The sequence below is a fragment of the Bos grunniens genome, chromosome 1 (assembly GCF_055505025.1).
Source record: "Bos grunniens cultivar Pamir isolate PY7600 chromosome 1, Bosgru_T2T1.0, whole genome shotgun sequence".
Classification (NCBI taxonomy): domain Eukaryota; kingdom Metazoa; phylum Chordata; class Mammalia; order Artiodactyla; family Bovidae; genus Bos; species Bos grunniens.
In genome coordinates this window covers 85724185-85739756 of record NC_141165.1, presented here as the reverse complement: position 1 = coordinate 85739756, position 15572 = coordinate 85724185, and the positions used below count along the sequence as shown (strand labels likewise).

At 35.8% G+C, this 15572-nt stretch overlaps 1 protein-coding gene across 29 annotated transcripts in view; it reads right to left on the bottom strand.

Annotated features, from left to right (window-relative positions):
- DLG1 (discs large MAGUK scaffold protein 1) overlaps nucleotides 1-15572 on the bottom strand; it is a 274757-nt gene that overhangs the window by 84580 nt on the left and 174605 nt on the right. For all 29 annotated transcript variants that reach the window (XR_015163762.1, XR_015163769.1, XR_015163766.1 and 26 more), the window contains 2 exons: nucleotides 11301-11445; nucleotides 1164-1284 (listed from right to left, as the gene is read on the bottom strand). Coding sequence is in view for 23 of the 29 variants with exons in the window: in XM_086399739.1 (XP_086255865.1) it covers nucleotides 1164-1284; nucleotides 11301-11445 (266 nt within the window). In the remaining 6 variants the exon portion in view is untranslated. The remainder of the gene's footprint in view (nucleotides 1-1163; nucleotides 1285-11300; nucleotides 11446-15572) is intronic.

The following is a 15572-nucleotide window of genomic DNA, read 5'->3' as shown; positions in this document are numbered from 1 at the left end:
TAATCGACCACCTGATTTTAAAAAATATAGAAAACAGGTAGGCCTGTTGTAATACTACAAAGTTCAACACAATATCCTAGACAAGAGATATGTAGTGAAAAAAGATGGGAATAGCAATGAAGATGCTAACATATTTTTAATTTGAGAAAATATGCTAAATAAAGACTACATAAACCATTAACTACTTCCACTTTACTTCTATAAATAAACACTATTTGATAATAGCAACAAGAAAACAGCCATGATAGATCAGTATACTAGCACAGCCTAAATGTTAATAGCCCTGAAAATTCATATCAGAAACATATAATCATAGACACTATTCTTTCTGATAATTTATATTCTAAAACAATTACTGAGCACCTATTAAATTAAATCCTCAACACTGGTAACTTTTGAAGAAGAGGACAAAGACAAACACTCCTATCTGACATTTAAGAGATCACTGCCTGAAGGTGGTAGTCTAACTAATAAAGAACAATTATAAAGGTTCAAAAAAAACCAGTCAACAATAATAAAATTTAAAAAACATAAAATGACATTAATTGGCATCATTTACCATTAAATTCTTTAAAGCTAATATGAAATACTTTCATGAAAGTTATACAGCAAACTGTTCATATATAATACATTACTAAGTTGAATAATATGAAAAAGACCTAAAATATTTTTTCACTTTTTGTTTCCTACTTAGATAAGTTTTTTGGGAATAAAAAGATAATCTGCAAACTTCAGTGAGTGAGTAATGTTAGATGAAAGTAAATTTTAGGTGTCAGAATATCAAATATATATACCAACAAACAAAATTCTGAATATGAATCAAATGATTGCCATAATATTTTATGGTATATATTAGAAATGGACTACATGAAAAGTTAGTTTTACATATTCATAAGTATACTTTTAACTTCGTTTTACCTAATTTCTAAGGATAATTTACCAATCCTTGAAAAAAGGAACATTAAAAAATGTAGTGATTTGTAAAGTAAAATATTTTTACATTTATAGCCCTTTAATGAACCTTTCAAATAAAAAAATTAAGGTTTAAACTTATTATCTGTTAATAAAATTAGTCCTGAAAACTGTGACTATCCTACTTAGTTGATTATAACTCCGTCTAATGATTGTCTTTATGTAAGAATAACAACTATTCAATTCCTTACCTCGTAATTTCATCATCTCCAAGTACTGCTTTAGAAACAGGTGAATATCTGGCTGGTGATGCTGGTGTCTGGACCAAGTAGGAAGGTGGGCTAACATGGTTATCGATAGGCTGAGAAGAAGCTTAAAAATAAAGTAAAAAACACTTGAAAATGGAAACACACCATTCAGTACCATGTTTATAGGTTATCAATGTCACAGTTAATTAATGTATAATTCATACTCATTTATATAATAGGTTTTGGTAGAGAAAATGTATTTACTAGGTAAAAAAAATTAGAGAAGCTCAACTTTCCAGGTAAAAACTAGTTTAGACATTCAGATCAGCAAAGCAAACTTAATCCATTTGGTTTCTCTGACAAAACAACTAAAAAGGAGTTTTACAGTAACTGGTTTGCCAAATGTAAATCCAGGAAAGGTTATTCAAAAGACTGTCACAGGAAAGACTGAACTAAATCAATCTTAAGTATAATAATTTAATTTTTCTAAGAAGTTATTTTGCAGATTAACATTTTTAGAGAAGTATATTCAGCTGATCCCTGAACAACATGGGGGTTAGAAGCACTGACCCTCCAAGCAGTTGAAAATGCACATATGACTTTACAGCTGGGCCTCAATATTCATGGTTCTGCATCTACAGATTGAGCCAACCATAAGACCTATGATATGCACTGAAAAAAATCTATATATAAATGGATCTGCATAGTACAAACCCACATTGTTCAACAATCAACTGCACACTCAAAATTTGATTGTAAGTAACAAAAACCAAAAGCGTAAAAATAAGTGCAAAAAGATTATGCTTGACAAAGTTTTAAAATAAATTAAGGGACTTCTGGCTTTCCAGCATGACTCTTATGAAAAAAGAACATACTAAAATGCAAAAACACAGTTTGAAGAGACAGGGCAAGCATAAGAACCAGACTCGTATACAAAAGTGATGCTGGAATGATCAGACCAGAATTTGAAACAAAAATGAGTAATATTCTGATATGGATAAAGCAAACAGTATGTATAAAGAAGGCAGTATGCAAGAACAGATGGGCAATTACAAGTGGAGAGATGGAAATTCTAAGAAAGAAACAAAAAGAAATACTAGAGATCAAAAACACTGTAACAGAAATGAATAATGTCTTTGATGAGCTACTAGTAGTTTGGACATGGCTGAGGCAAAGAATCTCTGAGCTTGATATTTCAATAGTAACCTCTAAAACTGAAAAGCAAAGAGAAAAAATGACTGGGGTTGGTGGGCAGGGATCAGAACAAAATATCCAAGAAAAGTGACAAAACTGCAAAACTACAAAAACTACATATGTGTAATGGGAATACCAAAAGGAGAAGGAGAGAAAAGAACAGAAGCATTTGAAACAACAATGATGATAATTTCCCCAAGTAATGTCAGACACCAAACCATAGAGAGACCTAGGAAACTCAAGAGAACACTAAGCAGGATAAATGCAAATGCATATCGTTTTCAAACTACAGAAGAAAAAAGGAGGGGCAAAAAGCCCTAAAAGTAGTCACAGGGGAATTAAAAGCTTTACCTTACTGGTAGAGGCGTAAGATAAGAATTATGTTCTACTTCTCCTTAGTAAGTCATTCAAGACAGACAATGGAGTGAAATATTTAGTGTTAAGAGAAAAAAACCCACCTTGTATCCTAAGAAATTATCCTTCAAAAGTGAAGAGACATAAACACTTCATTAAACAAAAACTGAATATGTATTGCTAGTAGATTTGGCTTTTGAAATGTTAAAAGAAGTTCTTTAGAGACAAGGGAAGTCAGTTCAGTTATACAGGTCAGAAGTTCAGTTATACAGGTCAGAAGTTCAGTTATACAGAAAGAGCGAGCACTGAGGGAATAAGGTAAAATAAAATCTAGTTTTTCTTATTCTTGATTGATCTAACAAAAAACATTGTTCAAAATAACAGCAATGTTGTATTTGACTATGTTTATTTATGCATCTATATATTTGTGTATAAATGAAATGAGTGTCAGCATGATACAAGGATACAAATGATACATGAAACAAAAGTGATACAAGGGATGGGAGTGAGGAATTAGTATTATTGTGTTACTATAAGAAACTCTCACTAACAGTAAAGCTGTACAGTGTTACCTCGGAGTGGAATTAGATTAGCATACATGAATATTGCAAACTCTAGGGCAACCACTAAAAAAAGTGAAAGAGAATAAACTAATACACTAAGGAAGGAGAGAAAACAGAATCATATAAAATGCCTGATTAAAGCCATCCCCCTCCCCAAAAAAATGGATGACAAATATAGGACCAAAAAACAGGGCAACAAATAGCAAAGAGTAGCAAATATCACAGACATTAATCCAACTCTATCAATAATCACTTTGAATATCAATGGCCTAAATACACCAATTTGAAGTGCAAACAGTGTCAGACTTTGGTTTTTTTGGGCTCCAAAATCACTGCAGATGGTGACTGCAGCCATGAAATGAAAAGACGCTTACTCCTTGGAAGGAAAGTTATGACCAACCTAGATAGCATATTCAAAAGCAGAGACATTACTTTGCCAACAAAGGTCTGTCTAGTCAAGGCTATGATGTTTCCAGTGGTCATGTATGGATGTGAGAGTTGGACTGTGAAGAAAGCTGAGTGCCGAAGAATTGATGCTTTTGAACTGTGGTGTTGGAGAAGACTCTTGAGAGTCCCTTGGACTGCAAGGAGATCCAACCAGTCCATTCTAAAGGAGATCAGTCCTGGGTGTTCATTCGAAGGACTGATGCTAAAGATGCAACTCCAATACTTTGGCCACCTCATCCAAAGAGCTGACTCATTGGAAAAGACTCTGATGCTGGCAGGGATTGGGGACAGGCAGAGAAGGGGACGACAGAAGATGAGATGGCTGGATGGTATCACCGACTCGATGGACATGAGTTTGGGTAAACTCCGGGAGTTGGTGATGGACAGGGAGGCCTGGCGTGCTGCGATCCATGGGGTCGCAAAGAGTCGGACAGGACTGAGCGACTGAACTGAACTGATTGTCAGAGTGGATCAAAAAACCAAGACCCAAGTATATACTGTCTACAGTAAAGCCACTTTAAATATAAAAGCTTATATATATTAAAAGTAAAAGGATGGAGAAAGATACACCATGCTAACACTAATCAAAAGAAAGCAGGAGTAGCTATATTAATTTCCAACTGAGAAGGCTTCAAAGTAAGGAAAATTATCCAGGTTAAAGAAGGGCATTACTTAATGATAAGGTCGTCAGTTCTCCAAGAAGATATACAATCTTTAACATCTAACAATCAGGTGTCAAACTATGTAAGGCCAAACTATGTGAGAAATCGATTAATCCATACCTCTTTATCAGAAATGAACAAATACAGCAGGCAGAAAATCAGGAAGGACATAGTTGAACCCAATAATATCACTAATCAATTGGATATGATGGACATCTACAGACCACTGCATCCAACAACAGCAGAAAACATATTTTTCTTAAGCTTCCATGTTAACATTCACCAAGACAGACCATGTCCTGGGCTATAAAACATATCTCAACAAATTAAAAAAATAGAAATCATATAATGTTCATTGTTAGACCACAATGAAATTAAACTAGAAATCAATAACAAAATGATAGCTAAAACCCCCAAATATGTGGAGACTAAATAACACATTCCTAGATACACTTGGGTCAAAGAAGCAATCTCCAGAGAAATTTAAAAAATGTTTTGAACTAAAAGAAAATGAAAACACAACTTATCGACATCTGGGATGCAGGAAAAGCAGTGCTTAGAGATAAATTTACAGTATTAAATGCATATATTAGAAAAAGAGAAAGATCTTTATCTAAAATGAATCATCTTGGCTTCTACCTTATAAAACTAGAAAAAAGAGTAAATGAAATTCAGAGTAAGCACAAGAAAAAAAAAAATCTAAGCAGAAATCAAAGAAATTTTCAAAACAAGAAATCAACAGAGAAAAAAATTAATAAAAACCAAAAGCTGGTTCTTTGAAAAGATCAATAAAATCAATAAGCCTCCAGCCAGGCTGAGAAAAAAAGAGAGAAGACAGAAATGAACAAGCAGATATCACTACAGATTCCATGATATTAAAAGAATAGTAAGTATTATGAAGAACTCTATGCCCAAAGATTTGGTAACCTAGAGGAAATGGACCAGTTCCTTAAGAGACAATCTGCCAAAACTCACAAAGAAGAAATAGGCAATCTTAACAAACCTATATCTATTGGAAAAACTGAATCAATAATTGATAATTCTCTGAAAAGAAAGCACGAGGCCCAAATGGGTTAAGTGGTGAGTTCTATAAAATATTAAAGAAATGAATTATACCAATTGTCTATAACCACTTCCAGGACACAGAAGCCAAGGGAATACTTCCTAACTTATTCTGTGAAGCCAGGATTATTTGACAAAACCAGACAAAGAAATCTTAAGAAAAAATACCCTATAGAACAACATCTCTCATGAACATAAGTGGAAAAATCTGCAACAAAATGTCAGCAAATTAAATCCAACAATATATAAAAAAATTATATACCACAAGCATCTAGGATTTATCCCAAGTATGCAAGGTTGGTTCAATATTCAGAAAAAAAATACATATGATACATCACATGTGTGTGCATACATACTCAGTTGCTAAGTTATGTCCAACTCTTTGTGACCCCATGGACTACGGGCCTTCAGGCTCCTCTGTCCATGGGATTTTCCAGGCAAGAATACTGAAGTGGGTGGCCATTTCCTCTTCCAGGGGACTTTTCCAAACCAGTGATCAAATGCACATCTCCTTTGTCTCCTGCACTAAGGTAATGCTTATTAAATCAATGTGATACTGCTGTACAACTATTAGAATGGCTAAAAAACCAGAACAATGGTAAAACCAAATGCTTGTGAGGATGTGGAGTAACAGGAACTCTCATACATTGCTGGTGGAAATGCAAAATGGTACAGCCACTTTGGAAGACAATTTGGCTGTTTACATTATAAAACTAAACACAGTCTTACCACACGATCCAGCAATTGCACTCCTTGGTTATCAAAGGAGTTAAAAATTCCTGCACATTACTATGTGAAAGGAGGCTTTTTGCTTTTCTTTCAAATATCTACTATGCCTTCTTTAATTCAACAGGTTTATGGAAAACTTCAGCCTGTGTGATTTTAAAATATTTTTGAATTTTAACTTAAAGTTGGCAAAATCAGCAGAGGGCTGAATTATTTTTATTGTTTTTAAGGAGTTTGAGATTTTTGGGTATAACTTTAGTATTTCAATTGGATATACATGGTATATTCAATGCCATTTTGTATGTTTCAGGTAAAGTAGGAAATGTCATTAATCAAATTATATAGAACGTATTTTATGAAAAGCAAAATGTGATATATATTTTAAAAAAATTTTTATGAGTACAGTTGATTTACAATGTTGTGTTAGTTTTAGGTATAAGAAGTTCAGATTTTAAAAGGCTACATATTGTATGATTCCAACTACATGACATTCTGAAAAAGGCAAAACTATGGAGGTAATAAAATGATCAGAGGACGTCAGAGGTTAGAGTAGAGGGAGGGATGAATAGGCAGAGTACATGATTTTTAGGGCAATTAAACTGTGCTGTATGATACTGATAGATGGTACATGTCATTATACATTTATCCAACCCTACAGAATGTACAACAAGAGAGAACCCTAAAGTATACTATGGGCTTTGGGTAATGATGTTGGAACCAACGTACCACTCTGGTGGGAGATGTTGATAATAGGAAAAGCTATGGAGGTGGGACCGGAAAAAGTGATAGCACCTCATTCCAGTACTCTTGCCTGGAAAATCCCATGGATGGAGGATCCTGGTGGGCTGCAGTCCATGGGGTCGCTAAGAGTCGGACACGACTGAGCGACTTCACTTTCACTTTTCACTTTCACGCACTGGAGAAGGAAATGGCAACTCACTCCAATGTTCTTGCCTGGAGAATCCCAGGGACGGGGGAGCCTGGTGGGCTGCCGTCTATGGGGTTGCACAGAGTCGGACACAATTGAAGTGACTTAGCAGCAGCAGCATGGAGGTGGGACACCTCTGGATCTTTGCTTAATTTTCCTGTGACCCTAAAACTGCTCTAAAATGTAAAGAAAAAAAAGGACATGCCCTGACACCAGCTCAGATCTGTCAATCCAATTCATAATTACCCTTTTTAATGCACCCCCCAAAAAATGGTAACCTAGTAAAAGAAACAAAAAAATATAAGCAAAACTCCAGTAATAATTTCATTTCAATAATAATAAACATCAATACAGTCCATCAGTTGTAATTCTAGTAAGAACTAAGAACAGAAAATTATAAAGTTATTTCTGACCCAGGTAAGCAATATATTTCAGTTGTAACTTCCAAAACCACAATGCATTTGAATTATGTGATCGTTGAAAAATATAGAAAGTAGTATTTAACTTTCTTGAGATATTAACTATGATAAAGGTACAAGGCATTTCAAAAATCTAGCTGAAATATTTATTACTTAACCACCAATCTCTCCTTTCATTACATTACTGTCTTCTATGCACAAAACACTGTTAATACCTATTGGGAAAACAAAAATGTGCAAGGATCATTACTTCAAATTACTATAGTGGCCAGACAGATAACATTAAGAGTGAAGCAGCCGGAGTGAAAGACAGTAGGTAATGACTATAAATACGGTATACTGAGAAGAATATATGCTCTATCAAAAGGAGATAGCATCTATACATCTGTATCTTTCTGTAATCATACAAAAAGGAAAAAGACTATATCTACTGACAGTATATGGTTTTGAAGTCTGCTGCATCTTTGATTTTATAAGTTTGCAGTCTCCATTAGCAGTTGTTTCCTGTCCAATTCATATATAAGATGCTGTTTTGCATTTGAGCCAAAGCTTTCTATCAATGGCTCTTCTGAAGACCAAAGTCTTTCCTGGTGTGATATGTAAGAATATCTGTGATTTTCAATGGAACTGGCATGATGGCCTAAAGCGACTGACATTCATGTGAACCATTATAATCACTGGCCTTTTAAAGTCCAGAGTTTACTGATTTCTGACTCAAATTTCTTCACTGCATTAACAAGTTTGGCTGAAACAAACGAACAACAACAACAAAAAACCCACTGGGCAAGAAACTCAGTCAACTGCCCAAGCCAGAAAATGTATCTTTCCCCTACCATATCCAGACTTTGCCTTTATTTGATGGATCCTTTCTGAAGGAGTCATTCTCACATGTAAGACATGTATCTCACATGGCAGGAACTAAAAATTAATGTTTCTATCAGAGAAATGACTGTCTAAAGAATAATCAGATAAAACAATGCTATTTCCTATACCCCACATCCTAAGCAATAAAGATTCCTTAGAGAACTACAAAACAAGGGAGCCTAAATATTGTCCTAAGGTATCTAGGTTAATGACCCAAACCCTCCAAAGTTTAGGAGAGAAGCCAAGTGGAAGAACTTAAGGTAAAAGTAGAAAGAGATCAGTGGGGGCTCAGAAGTTTAACAACATCTTTCATCTGAAGAGAATATAAATTAAAAGTGAAAAGATACATAATGCAAAAGCATGAGAATTTTAATGTCATCAAAGAAACTATGTTCTTTATCACAGAGATCCCCAACCCCCAGGCCGCTTAACAGTGCTGTTTAGGAATTCAGCTGCATACCAGCAGGTGAGCAGCAGGTGAGCAAGCTTCAGAGGCCACTCTCCATTCCTCACATTACTGCCTGAACCTTCCCTCCATCTGCCCCACCCATCGAAAAACTGTCTTCCATGAAACTGGTCTCTGGTGCCAAAAAGGTTGGGAACCACTGCTTTATCAGATCCAATGAACTTTTTTTATTCAGTAATAAACTTCCTTTTATTCCTGGGTGGGCTTCCCTGATAGCTCAGTTGGTAAAGAATCCACCTGCAATGCAGGAGACCCCAGTTCGATTCCTGGGTACCATATTTTGGCTATTATCCATAGGTGCATTACATCTGTTAAGAGCATGGCCCCACTTAGATTTATGGTCATAGCTAAATTATAATTCTGAGCTTTTCTCCAGTCATGTTCTGCTTCTTAAGGAGCGAGACTAGATGAAGACAGCAAGCTGAACTAGGGTTGGAATTCTGCCAGTGAAGATGAAGAAGGCAAGAAAGAAGAAGATATATGCAGTGAACTGAATATAATGACAAACCAAGGAGGCTAAGTTAAAAAAAGAAGACAAGTAAAGACACACAAAAGAGACACAAAGGAACAACCAAGTAATGGTATCAAATGACTGAAGATCAAAATGAAGATGAACTGTTAGGAGTAAATAAACTGATGGATGTAGTCAGAGAATGAGATGATTTAAATCAAGATTTTGGACATGGTGAAGGTACTGACAATTGATAAGATCTAAATTATTATCTTGGAAGCAAGTATCTGAGTTGGAGTGGAGGGCAGAAAAGTTAGAAACAGATCAGTAAACAAAGAAGCCTGGTAACTGAATGAATCAGTGTGGGTTTTGACTGGTCATCACTAAGGATGACAATGTGAATAACAGTATCAAAGGACAATGAGAGCTCCACTAGTATCTTCAGTACCTAAAGCCACACTGGTGGGGAGGACACTAGATGACTAACGTAAGGAATAGGCAGTAAGGTGAACAGTCTGATGGCAAGGGCTTCAGGAGAGCCAACAGGTAAAAACCATTTATGTAAAAAGTTTTCAAACATCAATGCTTCTTAAAACACATATAAGCAAGTTATTTATGAATTGTGTGCATAGTATGAACATGGTCTGGAAGTGTATAACAAAATTCATATGAAGAGAGGAGAATGGAAACAGAACACTGTTATGATAAAGTTGAACTAGCAACATAAACTTCAACTTTTTCACAATACTCTATTAATTTAAAAACAGATGAAAAAAAGGCAAGAAATATCCTATATATGACTATAGGGAAAACAATTAAATATTATTTACTACTCTTTAGGACCAGCTCTATTTTTAAAATGTCATATTATTTTATATAAAAGAGATAATTCAATAAAAAGTAACATTTTCTTTCTAGTTCAACTGTAAGCAGCAGCTTGTTTTTTTGTATATTTGGCCATAATCGGGATGCCAATTCTCTGTCTGTTAACTGGCATTTAGTTGTCTTGAACAGATAAGGCAGCATAATAAATAAGATCAATATTTAAATTGGTAAATAAAAGAGCTTATCATTGAATTTGCTGCTGCTAATAAATAAAAATTACATAAAGCCCTGTGCAAGCCAAATATATGGAAGAATTTTCAGCAAGTAGTAAAGTTCTGACACGAAGTGTAAGACATCATCTCTGTTCATTAAAGAGACTGAATATTATTACAAAACCACAAATATCTCTAAAATTCTATAATTTAGAAAAGGAAAACTTGGAAAAGCAGATTATACAGTATATTGATCTTTATTACATATGGGTGCTTCTAGTATTGACTCAATATACCAAATAAAACTTTCATTTTTCAATCAACATGAACATATTAAAAATATATTTATATTTCATCTCAGCTTGTATATTAAAAAAAGAAAATCACATAGGAAGCTTAACATTACCTAGGTACTTTCATTACAATACAATTCTAGGAAATACAACTGTATCATGCACAACTGTGTTACGTAATACACTAAGAGTTGGAAGTACAAAGATGGTATCTGTGCTCACACAGTTGAGAGTACAGAAAAGCCCGTCTTAAGTTATTATTTCTCAAGGCACAGCCCAAGAACCAGCAGCACTAGAAGTATCAGAATTATCTTGCTTGTTAAAATAATTACTTGTTTAAGTATATTTCTGTGTTCCATCTTAAAATTATTAGAACAAAACAAGAATCTCCATTATGAGCAAATACCTTTGGTGGCTATCATTTACATAAAAGTTTAAGAATCAATGCCTTAAATAATTATTGCTATGACATTACAGGTGAAAAAGTGAAAAACTCACCCCCCTTATTATTAGGAAGATTCTGACTTAAAATTGATTTTTAAAAATTATTAGGTTAAAATATTTAACACTTCTCTTTTAAATATTTGTACAATGTTTAAACTTTATATTGGGAACTTTCATTAAAATTTATCACGTCTAAGGAAATAAGATAGATTATAAGCAAACAAACTTACAGTTGGTGATATCAGGTGGTGCATAGCCATCATTCATATACATACTTGTGGGTTTTGCCACTTTCAAATAAACAAAATCAGATGTGTTCTTTAAGGCAGTTACTGCTTCTTCATGAGTAACTTCTTCTAAACACACACTATTCACCTAAAAGAAAATCCCCAAAGTTTTACTTCTTCCTTCCCGCTCTGAAAGCCATATTTTTTTTCCCTCTTTACTCCTCTGGTAGAATCTTTAGTATACTGTTGAACAGGAGTGGTAGATGTGTCTTTCTAGGAATTTGTCTATTTCATCTAAGTTACCTGATGTGTTGGTATAGAGTTGGTCATAAATAGAAGTATTGGCTTATGCTCTCTCTTTCATTCCTACTTATAGAAATTTGAGTTATTTTTTTCTTTGTCAGTCTAGCTAAAGGTTTGTCAATTTTGTTGATCTTTTCAAAGGCCCAAGTTTTGGTTTCTCTATGGTTGTCCTATTTCATATGTTGTTAAGTTTTGCCCTAATCCTTTCCCTTCTGCTAGCATTAGGTTTAGACTGTTCCTCTTTTCAGTAAACACTTTTTTGGGTGTGTATGTTTGCCTTTGAACTGTTTATTTTATATTGGAGTATAGTCAATTAACAATGTTGTGATAGTTTCCGGCAGCCAGCAAAGGGACTCAATCATACATGTACATGTATTCATTCTCCCCCTAATTTCCCTCCCATCCAGACTGCCACATAACACTGAGCAGAGTTCCCTGTGCTGTACAAAGGTCCTGGATGATTATCCATTCTAAACATAGCAGACTGTTTCTAGTGTTTTAAATTATAATGTACTAAACCAATGTTCATTTTAGTATATTTTCCATTTCTCTAACATGCAACTTTATAACCGACTGTAGCTTTTTTTTAATGTTTTGACAGAAATTTCTAAAGGTCACAGAACAATCCTAACTTTCCCACTGATTACTAATAAAGCTTTGCAGGGTTTCAGCTGTATGGTCATTCACCTTTGGTACACTGTTCATCTGATGGCCTGCAATGAGACGTTAGCAACTATGACACAAAGTGAGGATTAATAAATGCCACACATTAGAGCTATCTTCTTGGAAAGCTTACTTGTGGTATGTTTCTCTTGGAACCTGGCCATCTTGTTAAGAAGCCCAACTTAGCCATCCCACTTGAGCTCCCAGCTAACAGGCAAAACTAAATGTTCCACTATATATAAGCCAGCTTGAAAGTGGACCCCTGGCCCTAGTTTAGCCGCCCCAGTAGACATTACAAGGAGTCAAGACATGCTGTCCTGGCCAAACCCATCCAAATTGTGTAAGTATAAGTAAATAAATAACTGTTGTCATTTTAGTCACTAATGTTAGTGTTTTCTTATGTAGCATTAGATAACTGAATGCTGCTGCTGCTGCTAAGTCACTTCAGTCGTGTCTGACTCTGTGTAACCCCATAGACGGCAGCCACCAGGCTCCCCCATCCCTGGGATTCTCCAGGCAAGATCACTGGAGTGGGTTGCCATTTCCTTCTCCAATGCATGAAAGTGAAAAGTGAAAGTGAAAGTGAAGTCATGTCCAACTCTTAGTGACCCCATGGACTACAGCCTATCAGGCTCCTCCATCCATGGGATTTTCCAGGCAAAGTACTGGAGTGGGGTGCCATTGCCTTCTCCAGATAACTAAATAAAGAGCTAATAAGATTTGCTAAGGGATTCAACGTGGAGAGGGAAAGAAAGAGAATGATCCTAAAGTTTCAGACCTGGGCAAAATAGAAGGATAAAGTTTCTATTTAATTAGATGTGAAAATTATGCCAAGTGCAGAATTGGGGGTGGCAGGGTTGGGGGGGTTGCTGTGACTTGGAAGTTTATTTTTAGATACAGTTGTCCTTTGGTATTTGTGGGGGAATGATTCTATGACCCCAGTGCCCAAATTACCCTTCTTAAGGATAAAAAAAAAACTTCAGATTCTCAAGCTCCTATGTAAAATGGAATAGTATTTGCATACACATAGCGTCCCTTGGGGGCTTCCCTAGTGGCTCAGACGGTAATGGAGGTTCAAAACACTGTACAGGAGACGGTGACCAACATCATCCCAAAGAAAAAGAAATGCAAGAAGGCAAAATGGCTGTCTTAAGGAGGCCTTACAGATAGCTGAGAAAAGAAGAGAAATGAAAGGCAATGGAGAAAAGGAAAGATATACCCAACTGAATGCAGAGGTCCAGAGAATAGCAAGAAGAGATAAGTCTTCTTCAGTGAACAATGCAAAGAAATAAGAGAAAACAATAGAATGGGAAAGATTAGAGATCTCTTTAAGAATACTGGAGATACCAAGGGAAAATTTCATACAAGGATGGCCACAAAAAAGGACAGAAACAATAAGGATCTAACAGAAGCAAAACAGATTAAAAACAGGTGGCTAGAATACATGGAAGAACTATACAAAAAAGGTCTTAATGACCCAGATAACCACAATGGTGTGGTCACTCACCTAGAGCCAGACATCCTGGAGTGTGAAGTCAAATAGGCATTTCTTTCTACTAGAAAAAAAACTAGTGGAGGTGATAGAATTACGGTTGAGTTACTTAAAATCCTAAATGACAACACTCCTAAAAGATGCTAAAGTGCTGCACTCAATATGTCAGCAAATTTGGAAAACGCAGCAGTGGCCAAAGGACTAGAAAAGGTCATTTCATTCTAATCCCAAAGAAGGGCAATTCCAAAGAATGTTCAAACTACTGTATAATTGTGCTCATTTCACATGCTAGCAAGGTTATGCTCAAAATCCTTCAAGTTAGGCTTCAGCAGTAAGTGAACGAGAACTTCCAGATGTACAAGCTGGATTTAGAAAAGGCAGAGGAACCAGAGATCAAACTGCCAACATTTGCTGGATCATGGAGAAAGCAAGAGAATTCCAGAAAATTCACCATGCTAAAGCCGTTGACTGTGTGGATCACAACAAACTGTGGAAAATTCTTAAAGATATGGGGATACTAGACCACCTTACTGTCTCCTCAGAAACCTGTATGCAGATCAAGAAAAAAGAGCTGGAACTGGACATGGAACAATGGACTGGTTCCAAATTGGGAAAGGAGTACGTCAAGGCTGTATACTGTCACTCTGCTTATTTAACTTCTATACAGAGTACATAATGTGAAATGCTGGGCTGGATCAATCACAAATTGGAATCAAGATTGCGAGGAGAAATATCAATACCCTCATATATGCTGATGATACTACTCTAGTGGCAGAAAGCAAAGAGGAACTAAACAGTCTCTTGATGATGGTGAAAGGAGACAGTGAAAAGCTGGCTTAAAACTCAACATTCAAAAAACTAAGATCATGGCATCTGGTCTAATCACTTCATGGCAAATGGATGAGGAAAAAGTGGAAACAGTGACAGATTTTATTTTCTTGGGCTCCAAAATCACTGCAGATGGTGACTGCAGCCATGAAATAAAAGACACTTGCTCCTTAGAAGAAAAGTTATGGCAATCCTAGACACCGTATTAAAAAGCAGACATCACCTTACCGACAAAGGTCCTTATAAGGATAAAGATAAGGTTTTTGCAGTAGTCATGTATGGATATGAGAGTTGGACCCTAAAGAGGTGTGTGCCAAAGAATTGATGTTTTTGAATTGTGGTGCTAGAGAAGACTCCTGAGAGTCCCTTGGATAGCAAGGAGATTCAATCAGTCAATCCTAAAGGAAATCAGTCCTGAACATTCATTGGAAGGACTGATGCTGAAGCTCTAATCCTCTGGCCACCTGATGCAAAGAACTGACTCATTTGAAAAGACCTTGATGCTGGGAAAGATTGAGGGCAGGTGGAGAAGGGGATGTCAGAGGATGAGATGGTTGGATGGCATCACCAACTCAATGGACATGGGTTTGAGCAAACTCCAGGAGACAGTAAAGGACAGGGAAGCCTGGCATGCTGTAGTCCATGGGGTTGCTAAGTGTCAGACATGACTTAGTGAGTGAACAACACACCCTCTCTTACTTAAATCATCTCCAGACTACTTATCATACCTAATGCAATATAAACACCATGTGACTAGCTGTCAGCCTACAGCCAATACATTTAGGGTTTTGAGAACTTTTTGGAATTCTTCCTGCAAGTATTTTTGATCCTCAGTTGGTTAAATCCACAGATGTGGAACCCATGGACACAGAAGGCCAATTGTATATTTGAGATGACTCTTGAGATATACATAAGGAGACTGAAGTTCAGAAAACAATACTTATTATTACCATGTACAAAGAGACCTAGTAAGCTATTTACTACCTGTC